Source organism: Lissotriton helveticus, chromosome 3_1 (assembly GCF_964261635.1).
Source record: "Lissotriton helveticus chromosome 3_1, aLisHel1.1, whole genome shotgun sequence".
NCBI lineage: Eukaryota > Metazoa > Chordata > Amphibia > Caudata > Salamandridae > Lissotriton > Lissotriton helveticus.
Window position 1 is genome coordinate 1,912,877,748 of NC_136061.1, and position 23,262 is coordinate 1,912,901,009.

The window sequence follows — 23,262 nt, forward strand, 5'->3', positions numbered from 1 at the left end:
AAAAAACAGAATGGGTGCTAAAGCTAGGCAATCCACAGAAAGAATACAGTGAATGTATTCCACACAAAGAAATGTACCACATAATGTAGTTTAATGAAAAAAACTGCCATTTTGTATAAAGGTAGGGCCAGGGGCGTGGGAGAGAACACAATTTCAGAGAGTGAGTTTTTTAAACTTTTTTTCTGAAAGAGATGTAAATGCAAGTTATTTGAGGCAACACAACTCTAGATATATGCAACCGAGATTGTATTTATTTTACCAAAAACATTACTGGACAAGAAGCTCATAGTTCTATATGATTTACACATATTTGAGTGAAAAAGCTGAAGTAGCAATTTTATCTAGAACACGAAAAAGAGTGGGGTTGATTGAAAGGCACACTAGTGTGATTTGAGGCAAAGTATCTATACATAATAAAAAGACAAGACAGAGAAATGTGTGGAACTGGTGGCCTGCTTAATTCTTGCATAGTCGCCTCTGTAATCTATACGAACACCTGAATTGCCATGTTATTAGCAGAATCATGCATGGCACTGTGCTATCCACAACTACAAACTTAATGGCCACTGCCAGAGGAGTAGCAAAACAGCGAAGCACAGCGTGGTGGGGTTACGACACTGAATATCACTGGAGCAAGATGTGCATAAAACTATGCTGAAGTCAGTTCAATGCTCACCTGGCATTTGTCCTAATCTCCTTTCGTCTGTGTTGAAACCTACAGGGGTACATACCGGAGTTGTGTCAGCCTGATATTCTACTGGTAAGTGTGGTGGATGTGAGTCCCCAATCACACTGGAAGGTTAGATTTTGCCATCAACTTTTGGAATTGGGCATGTACCAGAAAAGCGAGAATACATTGTCAGCACCCACATGTCTAATCTCCCTAATATGCTGTGGAGGGTTTACCCAATACGTTAGGGACACAACGCTTATCTTACAATAAATGTCTGACACACATTCCATGGTCGTCCTTGATAGACACAACTCTATCAGACATGATCGTGAACCATTCACATTCAATTGAACCGCTGCTCCTTCACTATTTCTGGCAAAAGTGCTGCTGCCTCATTGCTGGGGAAGAAACACTGAAAGGATGTCTGCCATCAAATGAAGTCCTAATATTTGTATCATTTCCTGGTGGAATCACTGTTTCCACCATTTTGGTTTGATTAAATGTCTGGTGGGCGATTAGCCCACTGAGTCTGAGACTTGGAGATCAAGCAAGCAATAGGGAGAGAAACATCATATGGTATAGAACAGTAGAACGTCTCAGTGACTTTTACTCCAATTACATTTTGCACACTTTCTAGTTCTACTGGTGGAGACTTTGATGATGACTCAAATATAGGCCTATTTCACAAAGGTAAATTTACAGCAGAGGTCTGTATAATGTATATTTAGTCTTATGTCTGGGAATACATTTCCACCCACATGCAGTTGAGCATATTTACTCATTGTAGCAAGAGTGTGTGCCCCCACCTTTTTACATGAGAGGGAGGGGTCACACTTACACTTACAACTCAAAATGTGGCTGAAACGTTACTACTACCGTTTTATGGCCTGCTATTTGGGGTGTAAACGCGCCAAATGCAGTTGTACATAGCAAAGAAAACAATAAACATTCGAGAATCATCACAAATGGAAGCATATAAATACAGTCCACACTCCTTGTGCTGTGAGAAGTCGTGGAGGTAAACTTCAACTAATTGTGTGTTCTATGTGTAAGTGTGTGTGAGCGTTAGAGATAGTGTTTATACACGTCTGTGTATTTGTGTCTTTTTTGGGCCATGAAATATGTTATGATGTGATTTTGAATGTGTATAGAGCAGTGCTAATTCAGATTATGTCAGGTCAGGTGTTTTTTGTATTCAATGACAATGTACATATTTATCATTTTCTAAGTACATGCATCAGTTTTTTTTACATTTCCCCATTTGTGATTTCTATGGTTGCCTGCAAATCCTAAAATTACATGGCCATTTTTTATAATTGATTTTATTTATTTTATATTTAATTGATTTAAAAAATATGTTTACAGTTTGCTTTCTGTGTGTGTTGGTAATGGGTAAACCTATTTTGCCATTTTTTGAACATTCGTTTTATTTTTTATGTTTTTATATTTTTACAATTTGATGTCTACTTGGTGTCTGCAACGTGTTGGGCTATTTGACATTATTTCCATTTATCTGTATCTTTTTTAGGTGTTTGAGCTGATAGCATTTTTCTATGCCTCCCTTGGTTGAGATGTGATTCCCTCAGTTCTTATAGATGTAGGTGTAACGTTTGTGAATTACAATTGACTTACTATTTTATGGGTGCATCTCTGTATTTCATGTCACTTTCTGTACCTCTACCTAATTCTCTGTTTCTCTCTCCCACATTATATTATACATTCTCAATTTTCCGACCTCTCACCCTTGCCTCTCCCACATCACACCTAAAATATAGAGCTATGTGTGCAGATTTCTATACTGAGAACTCCTCACATACAGGAGGGAACTGGCACATGGGTAGATCTACAACCAAACCCATTATAATTGCATTTATCCATATGTGAAGTGGAACTACAAGTACTATTACTCATGCTCATTAATGTCAATGTGAATATTTGTTTATATTTAGGGCAAAATTGAAATCTCCTTTTTACATTCTGATAATAAGTCCAACTACTTGTGAATGTCACTACTGTCCTAACTACAGCACCAGAAGGAATTAATTCAATATACTCAAGCAACACAGAATTTTGCACAGGAAGCAGTTACCAAAACCTGTTACTGCAACCGGTCATCCTGTATGAATATCACCAACTGGATCATTAAATCCCACTCATACAGAGGTTAATCTAACTCCTGAGGCGGAAGCCGGGAGAACGCTAGGATTGATTTTATTTTAAAACTTGTGTATTTACTGTGTTTTTATCTCCTCACCTCCCCCTCCTGCGCACTTGCACCTTCGCTCTTCTTTGCTCTGGGCATTCCCGTGCAGCAGATTGCATAGCTGCAGCGGGCCACAAACATCTTCGCCGCCATTCCCCAGAGGTCACTGGCCACGCCCACCACCAACAGGCCCCCCCCCACCGAAGGCATTTAAACGCGCTGAATGCGAGCGTGAGTCAGAGGCTAATCTAACTCCTGAGGCGGAAGCCGGGAGAACGCTAGGATTGATTTTATTTTAAAGCTTGTGTATTTACTGTGTTTTTATCTCCTCACCTCCCCCTCCTGGGCACTTGCACTTTCGCTCTTCTTTGCCCTGGGCATCCCGGCGCAGCAGATTGCATAGCTGCAGCGGGCCGCAAACATCTTCGCCGCCATTCTCCAGAGGCCACTGGCTACGCCCACCACCAACACGCCACGCCCCTTCCGTTTCCCTCCCTATAAACACTGTGTTTTCCCCGTACGCGCAGCGGACGGGAGCAGCGGGCGCACCGTCAGCGCGCCAAAGGCACGCCAAAGGCAAGCCCATCTGCGCCCGTCCGCGACCAACAGGGACCAGGGGCCACACACCCTGCCCTAGCCCCTACCTATACCCCATCTCAACTTCTCCTATTAAACACAGCTCAGTCTATTGCCCCTTCCCTGTCTCGGGATATTACCACATTGGGCATCTCTGTCCCTTCCATTCCCTCCTCTGAACCCATGCTGCCCTCCCCCTGGTTACTCCCCTACCCATGTCCATGGCCATACCCTAGATCAGATATGGTCAGCCAGTTGCACTATTCTTTCCCCTACAGTCCTCCCCTGCACTTGGTCCGACCACTTTCTGATTTCATTTCTCATTGAGCTTGGAGCCCAAGAGAAACCTCCTGTGTCCAAAAACGTCACAGCTCGTAATTCGAATCGAGTTGATCTTAACTCTCTCTGTACCTCTCTTGCTGCTTCTCCTCCCGACTTAGGTACTCTTTCTCTTGATTTTCAAGCAGACGCTGTGAACCATTGGCTGTCCTCCACTTGTGATCGGGTTGCCCCCCTTAAAAAAGTTAAGACCTGCCGCCCACATGACGCCCAAAAATGGTTCACAGATGAGCTGAAAACCCTAAAATTGGACCTTAGGTGCTCCGAACGCACTGGAGACGCAATTACTGTCCCTCCCTGCGAGCCAAATATAAGCTTCTTTTGGACAATTATAAGAAGGCTATTCTCTTAGCCAAAACTAGGTACTTTTCAGAGAGAATATCCTTATCAGCCAACAAACCTAAGGAATTCTTCTCCATAGTTTGTAACCTAGTTGCTTCGGATAGAGCCAATCCCAACCTTGTCCCCTCTCAAGCTCTTTGTCTGTCTCTTAACGACTTCTTTTTAGAGAAGATCGCGAAGATCAAATCCAATATTCCTCCAACTAATTCACTCCCTCTTCCCTCTCCCGCTCTTCCACTCCCCCTGTCCTCTGTGCTTCTGGACCAGTTTCCACCCATCTCTCTAAATTCCTTTCTGGCTCTACTTCAGAAAGTGAAGTCTGGTTCCCCGGCTGACTGTGCCCCAGCACGCATACTGAAAGAGCTTTTCACTTACTGTCCTGACCCCCCTCTTTCCCTCCTCAATGCTTCAATTTCCTCAGGCCTAGTCCCGCAATTTTTCAAATCTGCAATAGTTCGCCCCATCCTAAAAAAACCTGGTGCTGACCCTTCCCTTCCCTCCAATTTCAGACCCATTTCCCTGCTCCCTTACCTTGGGAAGATATTGGAGAGCTACATTACCTCTTGTCTCTCCTCCTTCATTGAGGACAACCATCTCTTGGCCTCCCACCAAGCGGGATTTCGTCCAGTTCACTCTACTGAGTCAGTGGTCCTGTCCGTCCTAGACGAGCTCAAGAGTAAGGCTGATTCCAACTTACCTCAAGCTTTGGTGCTCCTCGATCTGTCTGCTGCGTTTGACACGGTCGACCATTCCATCCTTCTCGGCCGTGTCTGCGCAGCGGGCGTTCGGGGTACCGCCCTCTCTTGGCTCGCCTCCTTTCTTAAAGGACGGACTCAGGCTGTCCATCTCTCTGGCCACACTGCCCCAACCTGCTTGGTCCCCTGAAGGGTCCCCCAAGGTTCCTCCCTTTCCCCTCTTCTTTTTAATCTTTACATTCGTCCCCTTATTCTTTCTCTTCTTGACATGGGGGTCTCCGTATATAACTATGCGGATGACCTCCAGTTAGTCTTTGACCTTTCGTCCCCCTTGCACTCCCCACCTAAATTCCACTCCACTCTTGTCTTCATCTCGGAGTGGATGAACTGTAACCAACTTAAGCTTAACCCGGACAAGACGGAGTTGGTCCTGACTGGCCATACCATCTCCTCTTGGTCGGCCGCCTTTTGGCCTTCCACCTTCGGCCCCCCGCCCATACCAGCGGCCTCGGCAAAGACCTTGGGTATTAAAGTCAGTCGGGACCTCTCCATGCATGCCCAGATTAGCTCTGTTGTCTCTTCTTGCTTTCTTTCACTCCGTATTATTCGGAAAGTGTCTCGTTTCTTTTCCTCCGACGCTCTTAAACTGATTATGTTGGCAATGATTCTCTCCCGTCTTGATTATGGGAACAGCCTCTACGTGGGCATTCCGGCCTACGAACTTCGCCGATTGCAGGCCATTCAGAACCAGGCTGCTCGAATTATCCACCACTTGCCCAAATCCTCTCACATCACGCCTGTTCTGAAATCCCTTCATTGGCTCCCCATCTGTCAGAGATCTCTCTTTAAATTGGGCTGCCTGGCCTTCATGGCCCGCATTCGTACTGCCCCAGCATTCATCAATTCACTCATCACCCCCTACACCCCCACCCGTGCCCTTCTTTCCTCCAACCAATCCCTCCTCAATGTCCCGCGATTTCGCAGATCCAAAACTGGAGGCACCAGATTCGCGGTACTAGCTCCCCGTTTCTGGAACAGCCTCCCTCTGTCAATCAGGTCTATTTCAGTTTACCCACAATTTCGTAAAGCTCTAAAGACCCATCTGTTCTCCATAGCGTACTCCGGCTGATCTCCTTTCGGCAATTCCATTCTCTTTAGCTCTCTACCCTCAGCTCCAGGAAGCCGCTTGGTCGCAGTGCGCTTTATTAAGAACCTTCTTCATTTCATTTCATTTCACTATGCAAATGATGCAAGTGACACCTCAATGCTATGATGAAAGTGAGTTTGTCCAGCAGTCTTCGTGCACGACAAGCAACAGAAATGTATTTGCTTGCTGTGCTGAGAAAATTGTATCCCCTGAGAAAATATAGATAGCTTTTGGATATGTTTTCGATTGTATATAAAGAGCAGGTCGGGGGGGCGGAGCTAGCTCGCAGACAAGATGGCCGCATAAGCCGAGAGCTCCCCCGTCTCGAGACCTATCCTGCTAAATATCCTGACACAGAGCGGACCGAAAGCCGAGAATTTTGGCAGATTCTGAGGGTGGTGGCGACTTTGTCCCAAAAAATCGGTGCCGGCGAGCCGCAATTACTGCTGCGGCTAGGGACGGTAGTGAGCAAGAGCAAGCCGCGCACTTGAGTGGGAGGAGCCCCGGGGCCCGGCCGGGCCTGACTCATCGAGCGCGGCGGTGGCCTCACAGTAGTCGGAGGTGGTGCTCTGCGAGATACCGAGCAGTAGAACGAAACGATAATCCGGAGGTGAGAGGGACCTGACGGCGGGCAGATCGGAGACGGCGGGGGCGCACGGACGGGGGCGCGCCTCCCCGATGGTCCAGAATATGTGCTCCAGAGGAACCCTTGGGGGGAGATATGCGGTACCATACGGGAGAGCGGATGCGTGAGTGAAGGACGCTGGTGGACCGGACGGGGACTTCTGGCTGCGACTGGTGCCTTTGGGGTGCATGAGCCCCCCTCCCCACACACGCATTGGGCAGGCAAGAGCCCCGAGGATCCACGCTTCCACGAGGGACGCAGGGGCCTACGAGCAGACATCGCTGGAACACTTGCACATCCACTGGCAAAATCCCACAAAACCGAGACATACTGAAGTTTGGGGAGACAGCCCCTACCCGGGTACAGCCAGAGTAACAACCCACCAGAGCACACGCCACGAAGCTGGGCGGCGGCTGCCATTTTGGACAAGTAGGAAGGTGACATTTGCCACAGGCCTCGATAGTGTGGGAAACCCCGGGGACGGGACCGGATTGCCCGATAACAGCTAAGGACGGACAGTGTTGGTACCGAAGGTGTGTTTCGCGCCTGCCCCCTCACACCCCTAGGCAAGCCGCCGTGTGGATGTTAGCCTCAGAAGGGCGGAGAATCAGCTGGAGGAGACCACGGGCATTACGTAGAACGCCGAAAGTGGCACCGCTATTCCCAGTGAGAATTACAGGCACCCTACACTACCCGAGCTATCCCGGATCACCAGACCAGATACAAATCAGTCTGCAGCAGGACCTTAGGACTGCTTCTGGTTTCCTCTGATACAGGACCGCGACTGGCAGAGCTAACATGGGACGCACGGACAGATCCCAGCCAAAACTTTCCTTTGATCCTAAAGGCACCAGGGCTACCGACACCTCGGCGAACAGAGAACGCTGGAGAACGCGACTTGCCGGAAGACGCTGCGTCGCTAGACATTAGAGGCCTACTGATCGCCATGGAAAAAGGCCTACAGGGAGGTATAGCGTCATTAGGCACCAAGATGGATACACTATCCTACTGTATGGACAGGATGGCGGAAAGGCTGGACAAACAAGCAGAGCTGGTGGATATGGCGGAGCGGCACATTACGGAGGTGGAAGAGGCACAGACCACAATGGATTCGGAGAACAAACAGATGGCAAGAGCCATGCAGGCGCTTATGGATAAGACGGAGGACCTAGAAGCTCGTTCTAGACGCTGTAACATACTCATCACAGGCCTTCCGGAGACCACGCAGACAGGCATTATGGAGGTGTTCGTGGGGCAGCTGCTTAAGACGCTGCTTGGGGACTCGGCCTTCTCCGATATGTTCATCGTGGAGAAGGCGCATCGCTCTTTGGGACCGCGACCCAAGCCGGGGCCCCGCCGAGACCCATAATCGCCAAATTGTTAAATTATAGAGACCGAGATATCGCGCTCAGATTGGCAAGGGAAAAGCAACCACTACAATATGAGGGTTCCACCCGCTCACTATTCCCAGACTTTACTGCAAAAGTCCAGGAGGCAAGGCGACAATTTCTCCCAATGAAGAGGTAGCTGCGCGACATGGGAACCGACTATGCAATGCTGTACCCTGCGAAGATAAGAATCAACCGACAGGGGAAATCTTTCATTTTCACTGACCCCAAAGAACTACAACGGGCGCTGAAGGAGTGGAAGAAGGAGTCGAAACGTTCCCCTCACAGAGAATCGGAGGAAGCGGGGAGCTCGCTCGAGGAGCAAGAATGACACGCTGCGTGGCAGACGGGCAAGGGGATGACTACACAGGGAGTTGGCAGGATGGGGAGTTTCTTGTGGTCACTATTTTTTCTCCTTGTCTAGCTCAATCGATACTATTGTGCTGAAATGGGCACCAAAGGAGCTACAGGGAATGAACAGTCTTGTAGGACCTGCTGAAGAGCTTGGGGACCGCCCACAGAACATGGTAGGACATGCATTGTTGTTTACAGGCTAAGGTTGCGCACAAGAGATTGGCAGAAGGAGGCGGGGGAGGCAGAGAGGCGGCAATAAGTATAAGAGGGTTTTTTGTTAAAACATTTTCATACAGAACTGGACTTTTGCTTGCTACCTCTGCCCACGAGTGAACACCACAAACTTTGGTCAACGAGGGTGCTACCCTTGGGGGAAGGGGGGGGGGGGGGGAGAGGGGGAATTTTGTTTGTATGGGGGGAGGACGCGGTGAGGGGGTTGGGGCAGTAGAGGGTTCGCGGCCTAGTTGGGGATGGGCAGGCGTGGGAGGGACGGGGTGGGAGGGGAATGGAGCTGAATGCAGTTGGGGAATATGGCTTATTGAATGTTCTGTTTATGGGGTTACAGTTTGCATTTTGTCACACAGGCCAGTTACAGATTGCTCAGGACCGCAGTATGTGCAGATTCCATTATTGCATGAGATAGATGGGGGATGACACCTGAATCAACTGGATCAGAGACTGGTCTAGATAAGCTGACTTTGATTACGTGGAACATAAGAGGCCTTAATGACCACAGGAAAGTCAGAAAAGTCCTACAATACTTGGCTAGATATGAGGTGGACATAGCTCTTTTACAGGAAACTCATCTGCCCACAGACAGTCGCATACTCCAATATAGGGAACTCTCCGGAAATGCACATGCTGCAGGGTTCACATCGCATGCACGAGGTGTCCTCACATGGGTTAACCCGAAATCACGCATGACATGGGTGCCATTGGTGACAGACAGGGACGGCAGGTACATTATTACTAGATGTTGTGGTAAGGGGTTAGAGTTCTGCATAGTTAACATGTATGGACCCAACTATGACAACCCAGGTTTTTATTTTTTATTCTGAACTCACAGCTAAGATTCAGGCGTGCTCAGGGGGGGAGATACTCTGGGGGGGTGGGGACTTCAACATGACCAGGCACCCACACATAGATAGATCAGATGGCCCTGATAGAATCCCCGTTGCATCCGCTAGAGCGCTGGAGGTACACATGGAACATATGGAACATGGGCCTGAGAGACATCTGGAGATATAGATACCCCACAAAGGGAGGATATACACATCCCTGAGCACACTTTAACATACACACAAGAATAGACTACTGGCTGGCCACGCAGTCTCTGACATCGGCCGTGCAACGATGCAAGGTGTTGCCTCGTACATACTCCGGTGTTGATATCAATAGCGACGCCGGAGAGGCGGATTCCACCGTTCACATGGCGTTTCCTCCCCTATTCCTTATTAGACGCATCCTTTAAGGAGGAACTGGCTACGGACATCTAAACATTCTTCGAGGCTAACGAGGGGTCAGTTTTGTCAGTGCAAAATGTCTGGGTGGCGTTTAAACTTTATGTAAGAGGTGTCACCATATCTAAGCACTCGGGGGTTCTCAAATCAATCAGGGGCAGGCTACAGACACTGGAAGCCAAACTCAGGGACCTGAAGGGGAGCCAATTGCAAGATCCCACTGAAGACCTTGGTAGAGAACTAGCAGACACGCTGCGAGAATATAATGAGGAGGCAGATCTAGAAGTTAAGCAATTGGGGAAATAAGCGACTGCCAGGGCTTATGGGGAAAGCAAAAGGCCAGGCGCGGTGTTGGCGCGGTTAGCAAAACGGGGAAGGGACAGAGGTAGAGCGCCAGAGATGAGGTGTGAAGACTCGGAAGAGCTACTCACAAATGCCCAAGTAGCAGATAGATTCCGAGAGTATTATGCTGCTTTATATGCATCCAGAGGTCCCGCGTCGGTAGAGCGAACTCTTGACTACCTGTCTCCTATCAAGATACCTGGGCTTACGGATGTGGATAGGAGATTCCTAGTACAACCCATTTAACGAGAAGAGATAGTACTAGCACTGTCAACCATGCAGTCTGGAAAAGCGCCACGAAGCGACAGCATCACGGTGGCCTTTTATAAGGCTTTCCTGGATCTCTTACTTCCCAGGCTGCTAGCCCTCTTTGAGGACATGGCGGGAACTATGCCTCCTACGACGCAGGAGGCGATATTAGTGGCCATTCTCAAACCCGGCAAGGACCCAAGCGAGTGTGCATCATATAGACCGCTCTCGTTACTGAACGTCGATGCGAAGATATTCGCTAAATTGATTGCTAATCGACTCCGACCCATGGTTACCATGTTAATGGCCCCAGAACAGGCCGGCTTTGTACCTGAGCGGAACCTCATCCACAATTTGAGAACGATCTTTGCAGCCTTTCAGCACAAGTGCCCAGAGATCCCGGCGGTGGCAGTTTTTCTAGCCATGGAGAAGGCCTTCGACTCGGTCGAGTGGCCTTTTCTGCAACATGTGCTGACCCGCATGGGGGTGGGCAACTATTCCTACAACTCCTGGCCACATTATATACTGCTCCCACAGCTCATGTGCACATCTGATCGCTGGTCACTGGCACTATTCTCATAGAGAGAGGCACGAGGTTGCCCCCTATCCCCCCTATTATATGCCCTGGTGGCGGAACCATTGGCCTGTGCCTTGCGAGAATACCATGGCCACAGTGACATATGGTGTCCCACATATAGGTTGATAGTTTCGACATACGCAGACGACACGCTGTTATATGTAAGAGACCCTGAAACACATCTACCAGCGGTTTTACGAGAGGTGGTGCTGTTCGGTTCGCTATCTAGCATAGGGGTCAACTGGAATAAGTCGCTTATGTTCCCGCTTACCCCAGCTACCAAGCAATTGGACCCAGAATATCCTATACAATGAACTATGGACTGCGTGCGATATTTGGGGATCCGGTTACACACGGACCCGGAAGTAATATTGAGGGGAAATTACGGTACGGCAATCTCTAAATTAGAAGATGATCTTGAAAGATGGATAACATTGCCATTGTCACTTCTGGGGAGGGTGGCCCTCATGAAGATGGTAGTATTGCCACGCCTTCTGTTTTTATTCTGTAATATACCTATGGTATTATCCACGAATTTCGTCGTACCGCTCCGAGCTATAATGGTGCGCCTTGCTTGGGCTGGTACGCAACCTCGAGTGGCCTGGTCTATACTTATACGGCCCTATGCGGCAGGAGGGCTGAACGCTCCGGACTTGGATTATATTACAGAGCGGCACAGGCTGCACCCGCATATCATTGGATACATGGCCCAAGGGAGATACCTCACGTACGCATTGAGGCAACAGTTGCTGATCCTACTCCTCTCCCGGCGTTGTTGACACTCCCACGAGACAGGAGAACTGGCTTCTTCGACTCTCTGAATGCGGTTGCACACGCTTGGCACTATATGATGGTGGCGCAGGCGTGCAGTCTACTGTACGCTCCGGCTGCAGCGATAGAATGGGCTTACTGGCTGCCCAAATGTAAGGAAAGGGCGGTGAGGCTAGCGCTGAAAGCCCTCAATATAAATATGATGGGAGACATGTTTGTGAATGGCGTAGCACGTTCATGAGATCAGGTTGAGGCAGACGAGGATGGTGGACAGATGCTGGGGAGGTTCCAGTACCACAGAGTACGACATGCGCTGAGGGCGCACTTGGGGGAAGCAATGGAGGAGCCACAAATGGTGGCTGCCTTCGAGTATGTGGTCACAGCCAAGTCCCCTGCCAGACTAATAGCTAGACTGTATTCTATAACGTTAGCGGAAAGAACGACAGACTATGCCAAGCTGAGACTGGCGTGGCAAGTGGATCTACACAGAGACCTGGATGAGGAAGTCTAGCGATATTGATGTACCAGCACTAAACGTATATCCCTAAATGGCAGGCACCGATTAGTCCATTTCAAATACCTGAATAGAACATATTACACACCGGACAGGCTCCACAGATACAAGCAACGAGACAGCCCTGCCTGTGAGAGATGTGGGTCAATGGTAGCAGACTTCCTTCATGTGGCGTGGCACTGTCCGGAGATACAGGTTTTTTGGCAGGAGGTTTATGGGGAGGTCAACAGTACTACGGGCTGACACTGACACCAGACCCTTTAGTAGCGATACTAGGGTACTCTAAGCCCCTGAGCCCGACACATAGACGGTTGGTCGACATGGCCTTTTTGCTGGCGAAGAGGTTTGTGTCAATGAGGTGGATGAGAGGCCCTACCCCTAGACTGTCTCACTGGACCAGGGAAATGACCTATTGTTGTACACAAACGGAACTCTATAGTGAACTGTTACCCCCAGAAATAGACCCAAAAATTTTTGGTCTTGTTTTATAGACCGTAGACAGACGCAGAGTGACTCAGGGGACGAAGGGGTGGGCACGCAAATGGCAGAAACCGAGAGTGTAACAGCTGAGGAGGCGACTGCCCTAGACGCACTATCAGACGATAGGGATTGAGGACGGTCGAATGCACATGGAAGTATACGAAAGGTCACATGGAGGGGATACACACACAAGCGACTGCTGTGGGTGGACATGTCTGTATATAATTCGGAGAAGAACGCCAGAGAATATGTGTGACGGACGGAAAGCTAATTAAGCGACGGCTGATGTTCGAATGTAAAAAAGAATCTGCACTTTGTCGATGAATATGTAACTTTCATATTGCCTGTGTCGGTTGTTGTTTTGCTTATGCCTTTCCTTTGTTTATTTTTGGAAAATGTAAATAAAAATATTAATTAAAAAAAAAAAGAGCGGGTCCCAAAGAAACAGCTATCTCAGAATAGATGGATGTAGTGGCCCATGCCATCACCTCTGACAGTGTCACTGGCAAATGTTCTTCCTCATCTTATCATTAAGACCAGCAGCGCCTAATTGTGTTTTATCTGCCACTATTAAGGTGCTATTGCAGTGTTACCAAAGCGTTTAAACGTGGTTAAATATATTGTTTGGGTTTTTTATTTTTTTATTAACCTTGTAGGCTCACATCAATACTGAAGCTTCATAACCAATATTTTTCTATTCTGAAAAATGTGGGGCTTGTCCAATTTTACATTTAAAGCAGCTGAATTTATTGACCCATCACAGATACTTCACAACTGAAGGGGTTCTTCTGCTCAGAAACATCATTTTGTCAGACATTGGTTGGCCACAGTAGAACTGAAAGATATCTACCTGACAGAGATTACCCCATCAGAACAGACTTTGTCACACAAAGGACAGATTTACAATAAAGGTAGGGGAAATTAAAGATAGCACAACGTTTGTCCTGTGATGCAGGTAGTATTACAATATTTGACCTTTTTTTTTTTGTAAAACATGTTTATTGGCATTTTATATTATTACATACATCACATCTTTCATTGCCAATGGTTTTTGGCGTACAAGTGATCCCGCACGGGACCTTAATACTGCGATATATTAGCATATGAGTTGAAGATTTTTGAGCCCTGTCACTCAGTCTATAAATTGGCGATGACCCTCACAAGTCTGTGTCCTTATACAGGTAACCTTCACGTATGTTACTCGCCGCGTCACGCTGGGGATGTGAGGTGCATTGTCTCCCCGCACAAGGGCTCGTAGGAGTTTTGAAATATCAGCCTTATTCCTAACCGTGAACAAACTTGGGGTAGAAAACTGGGATGCACTGTGTCTTATGTTGTGGTTATGTGTACGCCTGAGAGCTGCACTATTGTGGGATATCATTGTGTAATTGCACTGAAGCAGATTGGGGGACGGGGAGGGGACAACGCTAGGAGCTGTCTGCGTGGGAGTGCGGCGATGGGTCGTGGCAGCCATTAGGTCTGACCCGTTGGATGTTTGGGCCCGTTGCATACCCTCCCGAGCATCCTCAGGGGCTATAGGTGGCCTAGGGGAACCAGCCCCACGTTTCCGCCACTGTTTCGTGTGTAAAGGAGTGAAGTAGCATGGCCCAGGGCATGGAGATTGGATGCTTGCAAATTCCCTGAACTACCTCCCCTTACAATATTCCCTCTTCCGCTGCACCCCACTTCTTGACTGCACCCACCCAGGCCGCCAGGGGGGGAAGTTCAGGTGCCTTCCAATGCATAGTTATGCACCGTTTGGCCAAGAGGAGCACTAAGGAGGCAAAGCGCATTTCGACTTTCATATGCTTGTGCCGCTTACCAATGCCAAGGGCGCTAGCTTCCCACGTGTAGATGTCCCGAAGTCCCGTGAACATTCCAAGGGTATTATGGATGGTCCACCAGTAGCTGCGGAGGGACGGACAGTCCCACAGCATGTGAAAAAATGAGGCAGCGGGCTCCTGATATCTAGGGCAGGTGAAGGTACCATCAGGGAAATACTTCTAGAGCTTTGCAGGAGTGAGATATGTCCGATGCAGGATATGCAGTTGTATGTTTTTGAAGCGGTAGTTGTGGGATACCTTCTTGGTGTATGCTAGTGCTTTGACCCATTCCCTATCATGTAACAGCCTGCAAAAGTCAGCTTCCCATTGTTCCCTGAGGGATGCAAGTGTGGGCTGCTTAAGGGATCGTATGGCTTTATATATCCAGGTAACTAGGTGTTGCCCTGGGCTCATCTGTAGGATTGCGTGGAGGACCTGGTGCGTAGAGGGTTCTTCGTCAATTGTGTGCCAATATTTACGACTATGCAGCAAAAACTGTCCCCTAGGGAGCTCAAAGTCATTCACGAGTGCCTCAAACGTCTGCATTTGTCCGTCAAAATAGAGCGCCCCAACTTCCGTCAGGGCGTGTTCAGTCCATGTGTAGAGCATTCTCCATTCTCTCCGTGTAGTGTGTGCGACCGTTGGGAAGCCCTACCAAAGGCAGGAGAGAGGAGTACGGGGGCGCCGCACGATTCATTCTGTAGATGCGTGCGAGACAGGCGCGTGCCATCATCAGTTGGAGTGGCTTGGTCAGGGGGGTGCAGCTCTTGGTAGCAGCATGCGATGGATGGCGGGGGTTTGAAGTTGTCCAGCCGTGGTGATCAGTTCTTTACGCCCGGCCCACTGTCGAGCGGGACACCCATTGTAATTGGGCAGCCAGGAAGTAAGCCTCGAAGGATGGCGCAGCCAGCCCTCCTTGGGCGAGAAGTAACTGCAGTTTTGCCAGGGCGATACACCTGCGACCAGAGCCCCAGATAAGGGTCCCTAGCAGAGCATCTAGCTCGCTGAAAAATGAGCAGGGGGGAACCACTCGGAGGTTGGCAAAGAGATATAGGAGTCTTGGGACTAGGATCATTTTGGCGATCGCTATCTTGCACGTGACTGCTAGTGAGAGATCTTTCCAGGATTACAATAATTGAACAGACCATGAAACTACTAATAAAAAGGTTTAAATTAAAAAAGTAATGAAAAAATACAGTATGCAGAAAAGGATGGTATGTGTGCATATAGCAGGTATCAGGGCTCAGATGTACATGAATTTTTTTAGTTGGCGATTGCAACCGGAAAAAAGCACTTCTTTGGAGATATCGTTTCGGTCGAGGACGTGTTCTTCTGGCCTAAGTCCCCGTTTTTTGTGAGGGAGTCTGTATTCCGTGGCATCTCCGGAACCATTAACTTTGAAATCTGCTGCCTCTGATGTTATCAAGATTACTTTAGTTTTGGTTTTCCAGTATTTCCTTTGAGTGGAGTTACTTTCCTGATAGTTCATCTTGTCTGCGGGACTTATCCCCCGAGGGCTCTTGAGCCGCGGGAAGTGTGGCGGGCCACGTTCTCAAGGAACTATGAGCCTTGCTTGGACTTGTTGCCCATTATGGACATCTGAAATAATACAAATTGAATGGATTGAGCCCCCTTGTCTGGTCATTACCTGAATTGTTGATCTACCATATGAAAATTGAAGAAAGCAACGCTTCAGAAGAAACTGTGTATATATTTTTCTGCGCCCTGACAAAGGAACTGTGGATAGTTGTCCTTTCCGAAACGCGCGTCAGTGCTTTTTGCTTGCTTTTTTGTATTATTTGATTATTGTTGTATTGTTCTTTTTTTTCTTTTGTTGTATTGTTTTGTCCATATTGTACATTTGTGTATTGTTGTGGAATTGTGTATGGTTGATTGGTTGTTTGTGAGGATGTCTGGTTGCTTCAGGTTGATTGGGGGTTGTGGTGTACATATAAATTGGTAACTTGTTTCATATATTTTCATGAAACAGTATTGGTCTTTGTACATAAAAAATAAATAGGAAATATGTTTTTCAAATAAACATTTGTGTGTGGGACAATGTTAATATATATGAATTTATGGATATATTACCTATAGATTAAGCGTGTTTTCAGGAGAGGTTTTTTGTTCTAGTTTGAATTTGCTCCCTGCCTCCCCCTCCCAGTATTGCTGTATTCAGGGACCCTCGCTTGTTTTTGATATGGCGATCGCTATCTTGCCCGTGACTGCTAGTGAGAGATCTTTCCAGGATTACAATAATTGAATATACCATGAAACTACTAATAAAAAGGTTTAAATTAAAAAAGTAATGAAAAAATACAGTATGCAGAAAAGGATGGTATGTGTGCATATAGCCGGGATCAGGGCTCAGATGTACATGGATTTTTTTAGGTGGCGCTTGCAACTGGAAAAAAGCCTTTTTGAATGTCGAGAACCCTATTTTGCGATTTGGTAACCTGTTTCCGAACTGTAAAATGGATTTGCGGTTCGGTATTAGGAAAGGGGATGTTCAGGACGTCCCTTCCTAATAGCGACTCGCAGTGGTATGTGTGAATGTTTTGCAAACCAAAACATTGAAAATGTACAGACACTTTAGTTGGTCTAGTAAGCCATTTACATTAGGGGAGTGGTCCCATTGGGCTTCAGGGACCACTGCCAACTCTCATACAAACTTTTTTTTTAAGTAACCATTGATTTAAATAACGCTTTATTTTGTTTTAGGATAATGAACTGCATTTAAAAAGTTTACTTTATTTAAATGTGATCATAAACATGGTGACCTACCTCGGATGTGCTATCTGTGGGTAGGTGCTACGAGAAAGTGAAAGTTGCTAGGAAAGTGGAGCACGCTTTCTTTTCAACAGGGCACTTTGTCAGTCCTAGTTGAACACACCATGTCTCAAATAAATGTCAACAAATGCTGGTTTCGAGTGGAACCTTACCTCTCCGACTCAAACTCAGTTTGCTCCTCAAACAGAACAATGTGGCGCTTCAGTCTCTGCTTCCGGATTTCACTGGTTGGGTTCCAAAATACATCTCTCACTCCATTTCTCATATCATTTATATACACCTCTCCATCCTGCAAGAGAGACAAAAAATAGACTTGAAAAGGAATACATTCTAATTAAATGAAACACATATCCCTTCCCTCTGTTTAGATGAGAAAAGTCATAATAAGTGCGCACAAATTTGTAAGTAGGGTGGAGTTGGGACGAAAAAGGGGAATAAAACATATACCCTAAACTCGGCTTTACTAGTAGCTTGTTGACTTCAGAAGGGTCAACAAACATACTGGATACTGCCTGGTCACTCTAAAAAAGGTAAAAGCGCAGTGCACCGTTAAATTCAGCCTCTTCAGTCTTTCAATTTAAAATGTCCAACTCATGCCATTATTTAGGGTCACAGGGATAGATGGAGGGTACTGCAGAAACGTTCTGAGCTCAATGTGAAATAAAAAGAAATTATCAGAAAGAATACTAGTGCGCACGTTATGCAAAGCAGGTGCCTGGGCCTTGAACCATCTAACAAAATGTCTAAAATGCTGCTTTTTTCACCTACCTGAAACAGTACAAATGTGTGCAGAACATTTTAAGTGCACAGTAAGCTAAAGCTGCACCTCTTTTTCTAATGTCCAGGATGTCCCTGTGTATTTTAGGTCCCACCACCTATTGAATTTGAAGGTATTGTACTTCCTAAATAATGTAGGAGGAGTATGTACCCTTTAGAACTAAATTAGGTAGGCTCAACATTTTACCACTATCTCTAGACAGTGGTGAAAAACATGCACAGCCTGAAATCAGAGCCCAGTTCGGCCTTGGACTAAAGGGTCAGCTACAGGTACTTCAGAGTTTCTCATTAAGGACCCTATTCCAACATGGCGGGATATCGCTAGCACCAATTGGAAATGCTAAGATTATCAGGTGGGAGAACACCAGGCACAGTTTGTTGGGTGCGGATCTCCGCCTGGCAGAATTACTAGAGCTTTGGGGCAAGCGGTGAGTAGAGGCTCTGTGCTCTCCTCTGATCAAGCCCCATTAAGCATCAAGGGGAACAAGGATTATTCTTCCTAACAACCCCAGCGTTTGCCCTGCCCCTTCCTGCCCTTTACACCTCAAAAAATATACATGGCAACCTATTATGCACCCCCTTACATTTACAACTCACTTAAAACAAGTGGTAAATGGGAGTGTGAAACTCCAAGAAATCAACGAAACGTGGGCAAAATTACCCAGCAATTAATGGTCCGATAACTGCAGTTTCTGAGGACTTTAACTTGTGATCCCAGTTTATTTATTCGGAAATACCTGCTTGAATCATTAGTTACAGCTCTGGTACCTCTCCACTGAGTTAACAGGGAATTTGTAATTGGGAACTAATTGATGTATAGGAGTGCAGACACCATTAAAACAGTCTTTCGCCATATCATGGTCTCTATGCCAGTCTTAAACTTGCTACTTCCATGCTGAGTTGACCTACACTGTCCTTTGAGTCAGTTACTGCATTTCTGTTCATAAAGGATGTCATTGTTTTCTCATGGCTCTGAAATCTGGCCTTACGAGCAAGCAGCCTTATACCGCACCTTATGTGGAGGGAATCGCTAGGTCGTATTTGTTATTATGGGTAGGTCTCTGTCAAGTGCTGATCAACCTTCTAGAAAAATTTACACCGCCCAATTCACCACTCTCCTGAGATGAAGAGGCACATGGCTGACCTAAAATATTATGGTTTTGAAACGTTGGCTCTAACATTTCCATCAAATATTTTTTGCCCATGTTGTGCAGAACTCTTCCAGAGCTGGTGGTTGAATGATCTGAGATGGTTTTCTGAAGTGAATGCTGCTCAGGAATTGAATCCAACAATCAGTGAGTTAGACTTCCTCAATAGTTGTACGTCTTGCAGACCTTAGGTTGGAGGTGCTTCAGGGGAACCAATCAAGGAGACCATTAAAACAGCCTCCTTGATTTGCAGTCTGTGTGCACTGACCTGTGAACCTAAATTCAGTGCTCTGCTAGGGTGCTGCGAATGTCTCCAAAATGGACAAAGCCTACATGCATGTGCTACAGTCTACCTCCATCTGGCCTACAATGTGCAGACGTAGGTTGGGGTGTACCGCCAATCGCCCTCCTTGAAATATCATTCTATTCAACTCAAATATATAGTTCAGTGCTTAGGCCCTCCTTACGGGTTGGGTTAGTTCACCAGAAGCAATAAACTTGGGTGAAATAATGCAAGTCCCTATTACAAGTGTTTCCGGGAGTGGGGTTATCAGGTTTGAATTCCAGATTTGATAATTCCAAGCCAGAAATACCGGGCCTGCAGAACCTAATGCAAGGCAAGGGCTAGAGGCAGTAGTATTGCCCAGCCCCTGCCTGCCCCCTGTAGCAGTTCGAGAAAACAGATAATGTGTGCCCTTTAACTCTGACCCACATGCAGCCCTACAGACACTTTCTGCCTGCTCAGTTCATGTATTGAAGGCTGGTGACTAGTATTTTGTTACTTAGAATCTCACAGATTCATTTACTAAAGAAGGGATTTGTGTTGGCTATTCTTTCAGATGAAAGATGATTACAGTATGATAATCCCTGTTACATGCTTTATAGAGGGGTAGTAAATTATTTTTCTGACTGTAATTTGATTCATAGTTGCATATTTTGTGCACAGTTTGCCTGCTAGATGCATTGTGAGAAAGCCTATGCTTCATATAGCTGGCATGTGTTGGTGAAGGTGTTAAGCCAATGCTATAGGTTAGGCGTAATTGGTTTATTTGAACAGCTGTGTCAGATACCATAGGACTGATCTGTTTATTATGAAAAATTCTGACAAGGACAACAGGTCTAACTTAATTATTGTAAAAGGCAAAGCCAGCAGGCCTTTAGGATGGATTGTCAGACAGGTATTTAGTTTCACACGATCTCAGAGATTACCATAGTAGGTCAGGCCTTTGGTGTTGGTAACAACTTTCGACAAACAAGATTTTCAAATTGAGAATCCTTGTTATGCCATTTTAATAGGGGTTGTATATTGTTTTATCAGCAGTAATATTGTGCATATTTGTCATTTATGACTAAAAGTAGTTGCTTTGCGGCAAAAGCTCATGCTGAACACAATAGATTTCAGTTTTTTATGGTGACATGCCAGGGATAAAGGCTGTATGCCTGAATGATTTATTAGAAGAAAGTATGTCAGGTGCCATTCATTGTAAAAACCACATGTTATAGACAGGGTGGAAAGTTATTGCACTGTGTTATGGCCTGTAAAAAGATAGATTATTATATATTATTCTAGTAACCAAGGGAGTTGGTGTTAGTTGGTTCCTTTGATAAACACTGGGTGGAAAAATATTTGCATTGTGATAACTCTTGGTAGACCCTTTTAGGAATAATTAGCAGGTGTAGTTTCCAGGCACTATAATAAAAAAGAAAATATTGAAATACTCTAAATACATGTGCTTAGAGGGTTTTTGTGTCAGCCCTCCTTTGTCTGAGTGTCTTTCACATTCTCCCTATGAAAGTACAAAACATGGGGCAATGGGTTAGCCCATTTCACATTCTCTCTATGAAAGTACAAAACATGGGGCAATGGGTTAGCCCATTTCACATTCTCTCTATGAAAGTACAAAACATGGGGCAATGGGTTAGCCCATTTCTGTCATTGGCTCTATTTCCCTGTGTTTACACATTTTCCCCAACATCAGTGTGATTCGGTGTCTGAGATCGGGACCACTCCTTTAGTTTTTCTTTTTTTTCTTTCAAAGGTTCCCTTAATGTATTTCCTTTTTCGTTTCTTTCTTTCCGTCCTTCCTTCTTTTAGGGCATCCTGCCTCTCCCAGACAGTCTAACTAGGCTTCTCACTTGTCACTCATTTCATTTGCAGTGTGCTGCATTTTGTGCTGTCACTATTTCTAAACTGGGTGGCCATCCCTGAATGTTTTTCTCCATAGAGTCTTATTTTTTTTTTACTGGTCTAAGATGACCACCATGTTTAGAAGCATTATGTTGGCCACCTCCAATGAGTACGAGAGTGATAGACTATACTCTTTGGATGGCTGCCCAGTGCAATATTTACTGAGCGCCACCCTGGAATGGTAATATGATATGTATAGTGTATCATTGTTTTTACTTTTCCTAAATGGTCAACACACTACTTCTAAATAGAAACTCTGTTGGAACTTTAAACAAATGATACATGATACAAGACGTACAATGCCATTGCATAGGTCTAAAGGTCAAGGGCAAAATGGCAGTTTAGGTGGCGTTGCTGTCTTTTTTCTACTTTTATTATTTAATTTATCTTCTATCTACTTGTTGAGCTTGTGTATCTGTTTACTGTGGCTGGGTAAGTGGGTGAGTGTAAACATGCGTCAGTGGATGGATGAATGGATGTATAAGTACAAGGATGGGTGACAGAGAGCTTGTATAATGAATTATGGACTGCCTAAATGCATCCCTGAGTAAAGAGGCACTTTCAGTTATAAGCCAGGGCAATGCTGGCTGGCAAATGTTTTTTGTTAAATTTGTGAAATTTACATTGATTGCGATGTTTTAAGACCATAACACAATAAAAATCATTCAAACAATAAAATAAAAATACATCGATTTTTAGCGCGCACTAACCCTGCATGTCCCATGGTAAGCGTGATGCCTGAATGCGGTCTGTTGACAATAAATCACGATGAAAGCAACACTGTGATGCTTCAGGATCGGCTCACAACCAAGAGAAAACATTTTTTCCATCCATGCATTAAAAGCAAATTCATACTATCAAGGAAAAAACACGAGAATGTAGAATGGTGTGCTTCAATGTGGGGCCGAAATATACGCCTGCCCTCAAAGCCACTGTTTATTTTAAATGCATAATGCAATTTCATTTAATTTGAGGAAAAATATGGGTAGCATCCATCATCGCCAGACCTGAAGGGCCATGTTGTGCGCAGTAACATTTTAAAATAAATAAATCCATAAAGCACTGTACCCAGTGTCCATGGAGGTTTGCTAAGACTTCTTCTCCAGATGTAATCTTCCCAGCGATTTGATTAATGGCTGTGCTGCCACCGAAGAAGGGCTATTAAAAGAAAACAACTCGTTATAACTGGAGCAAGCAAACATTCTTCATCGGTCACTGTCTGCAGGAACAATTCTTTAAGGCCCGCTATAAAAGGAAAACAAAACACAAGTTTAACCGGTTTAGACTTTTGATTTGGATTTTAAAGGGCAAATGTCAGCACATGAAAGAGTGATCAATAGGAAACCATTGGACACGTATAGATAATTTATAATTTTTAGGTCTGGGCCAGAGACAGCTTTAACTGTCCTGCCAGCACCAAGTAATGAAACGATCGATATATATGTAATACATGGGATTCTGTAATCCCTGTATAAATACATGTCTATAATTTAGCAGCTGCTCAAAGTAACGAAAATTAAAGGTTGTGTGCCTTTCTTCTGCTCTATTTTTCTAGTTTACAGAGACTAGCAAAAATTTTTGTTGTTGCGTTCCTTAGGTAATTATAGAAAAGTTAGAATCTTTCTGTAAGTTTCAACACATTCTGTGTTACTACAGCTTTTATAAAAACAAAAACAAAACTAACTTGTATTGAACTGTTTCTAATGTTTTATAGCAACTAATATCTAATAGGTTATTGACGAGATGTTCTATTTTTATTCTTCATGTTTGAAAATGTGCTCTTTCTGAAAGATCTACGCGC

At 45.7% G+C, this 23,262-nt stretch overlaps 1 protein-coding gene across 2 annotated transcripts in view; it reads right to left on the reverse strand.

Moving 5' to 3' along the window:
* Positions 1–23,262, reverse strand: part of OSBPL5 (oxysterol binding protein like 5) — a 970,364-nt gene that overhangs the window by 86,640 nt on the left and 860,462 nt on the right. For both annotated transcript variants that reach the window (XM_078682923.1, XM_078682922.1), the window contains 2 exons: positions 22,530–22,619; positions 17,501–17,637 (listed from right to left, as the gene is read on the reverse strand). In XM_078682923.1, the coding sequence (XP_078539049.1) occupies positions 17,501–17,637; positions 22,530–22,619 (227 nt within the window). The remainder of the gene's footprint in view (positions 1–17,500; positions 17,638–22,529; positions 22,620–23,262) is intronic.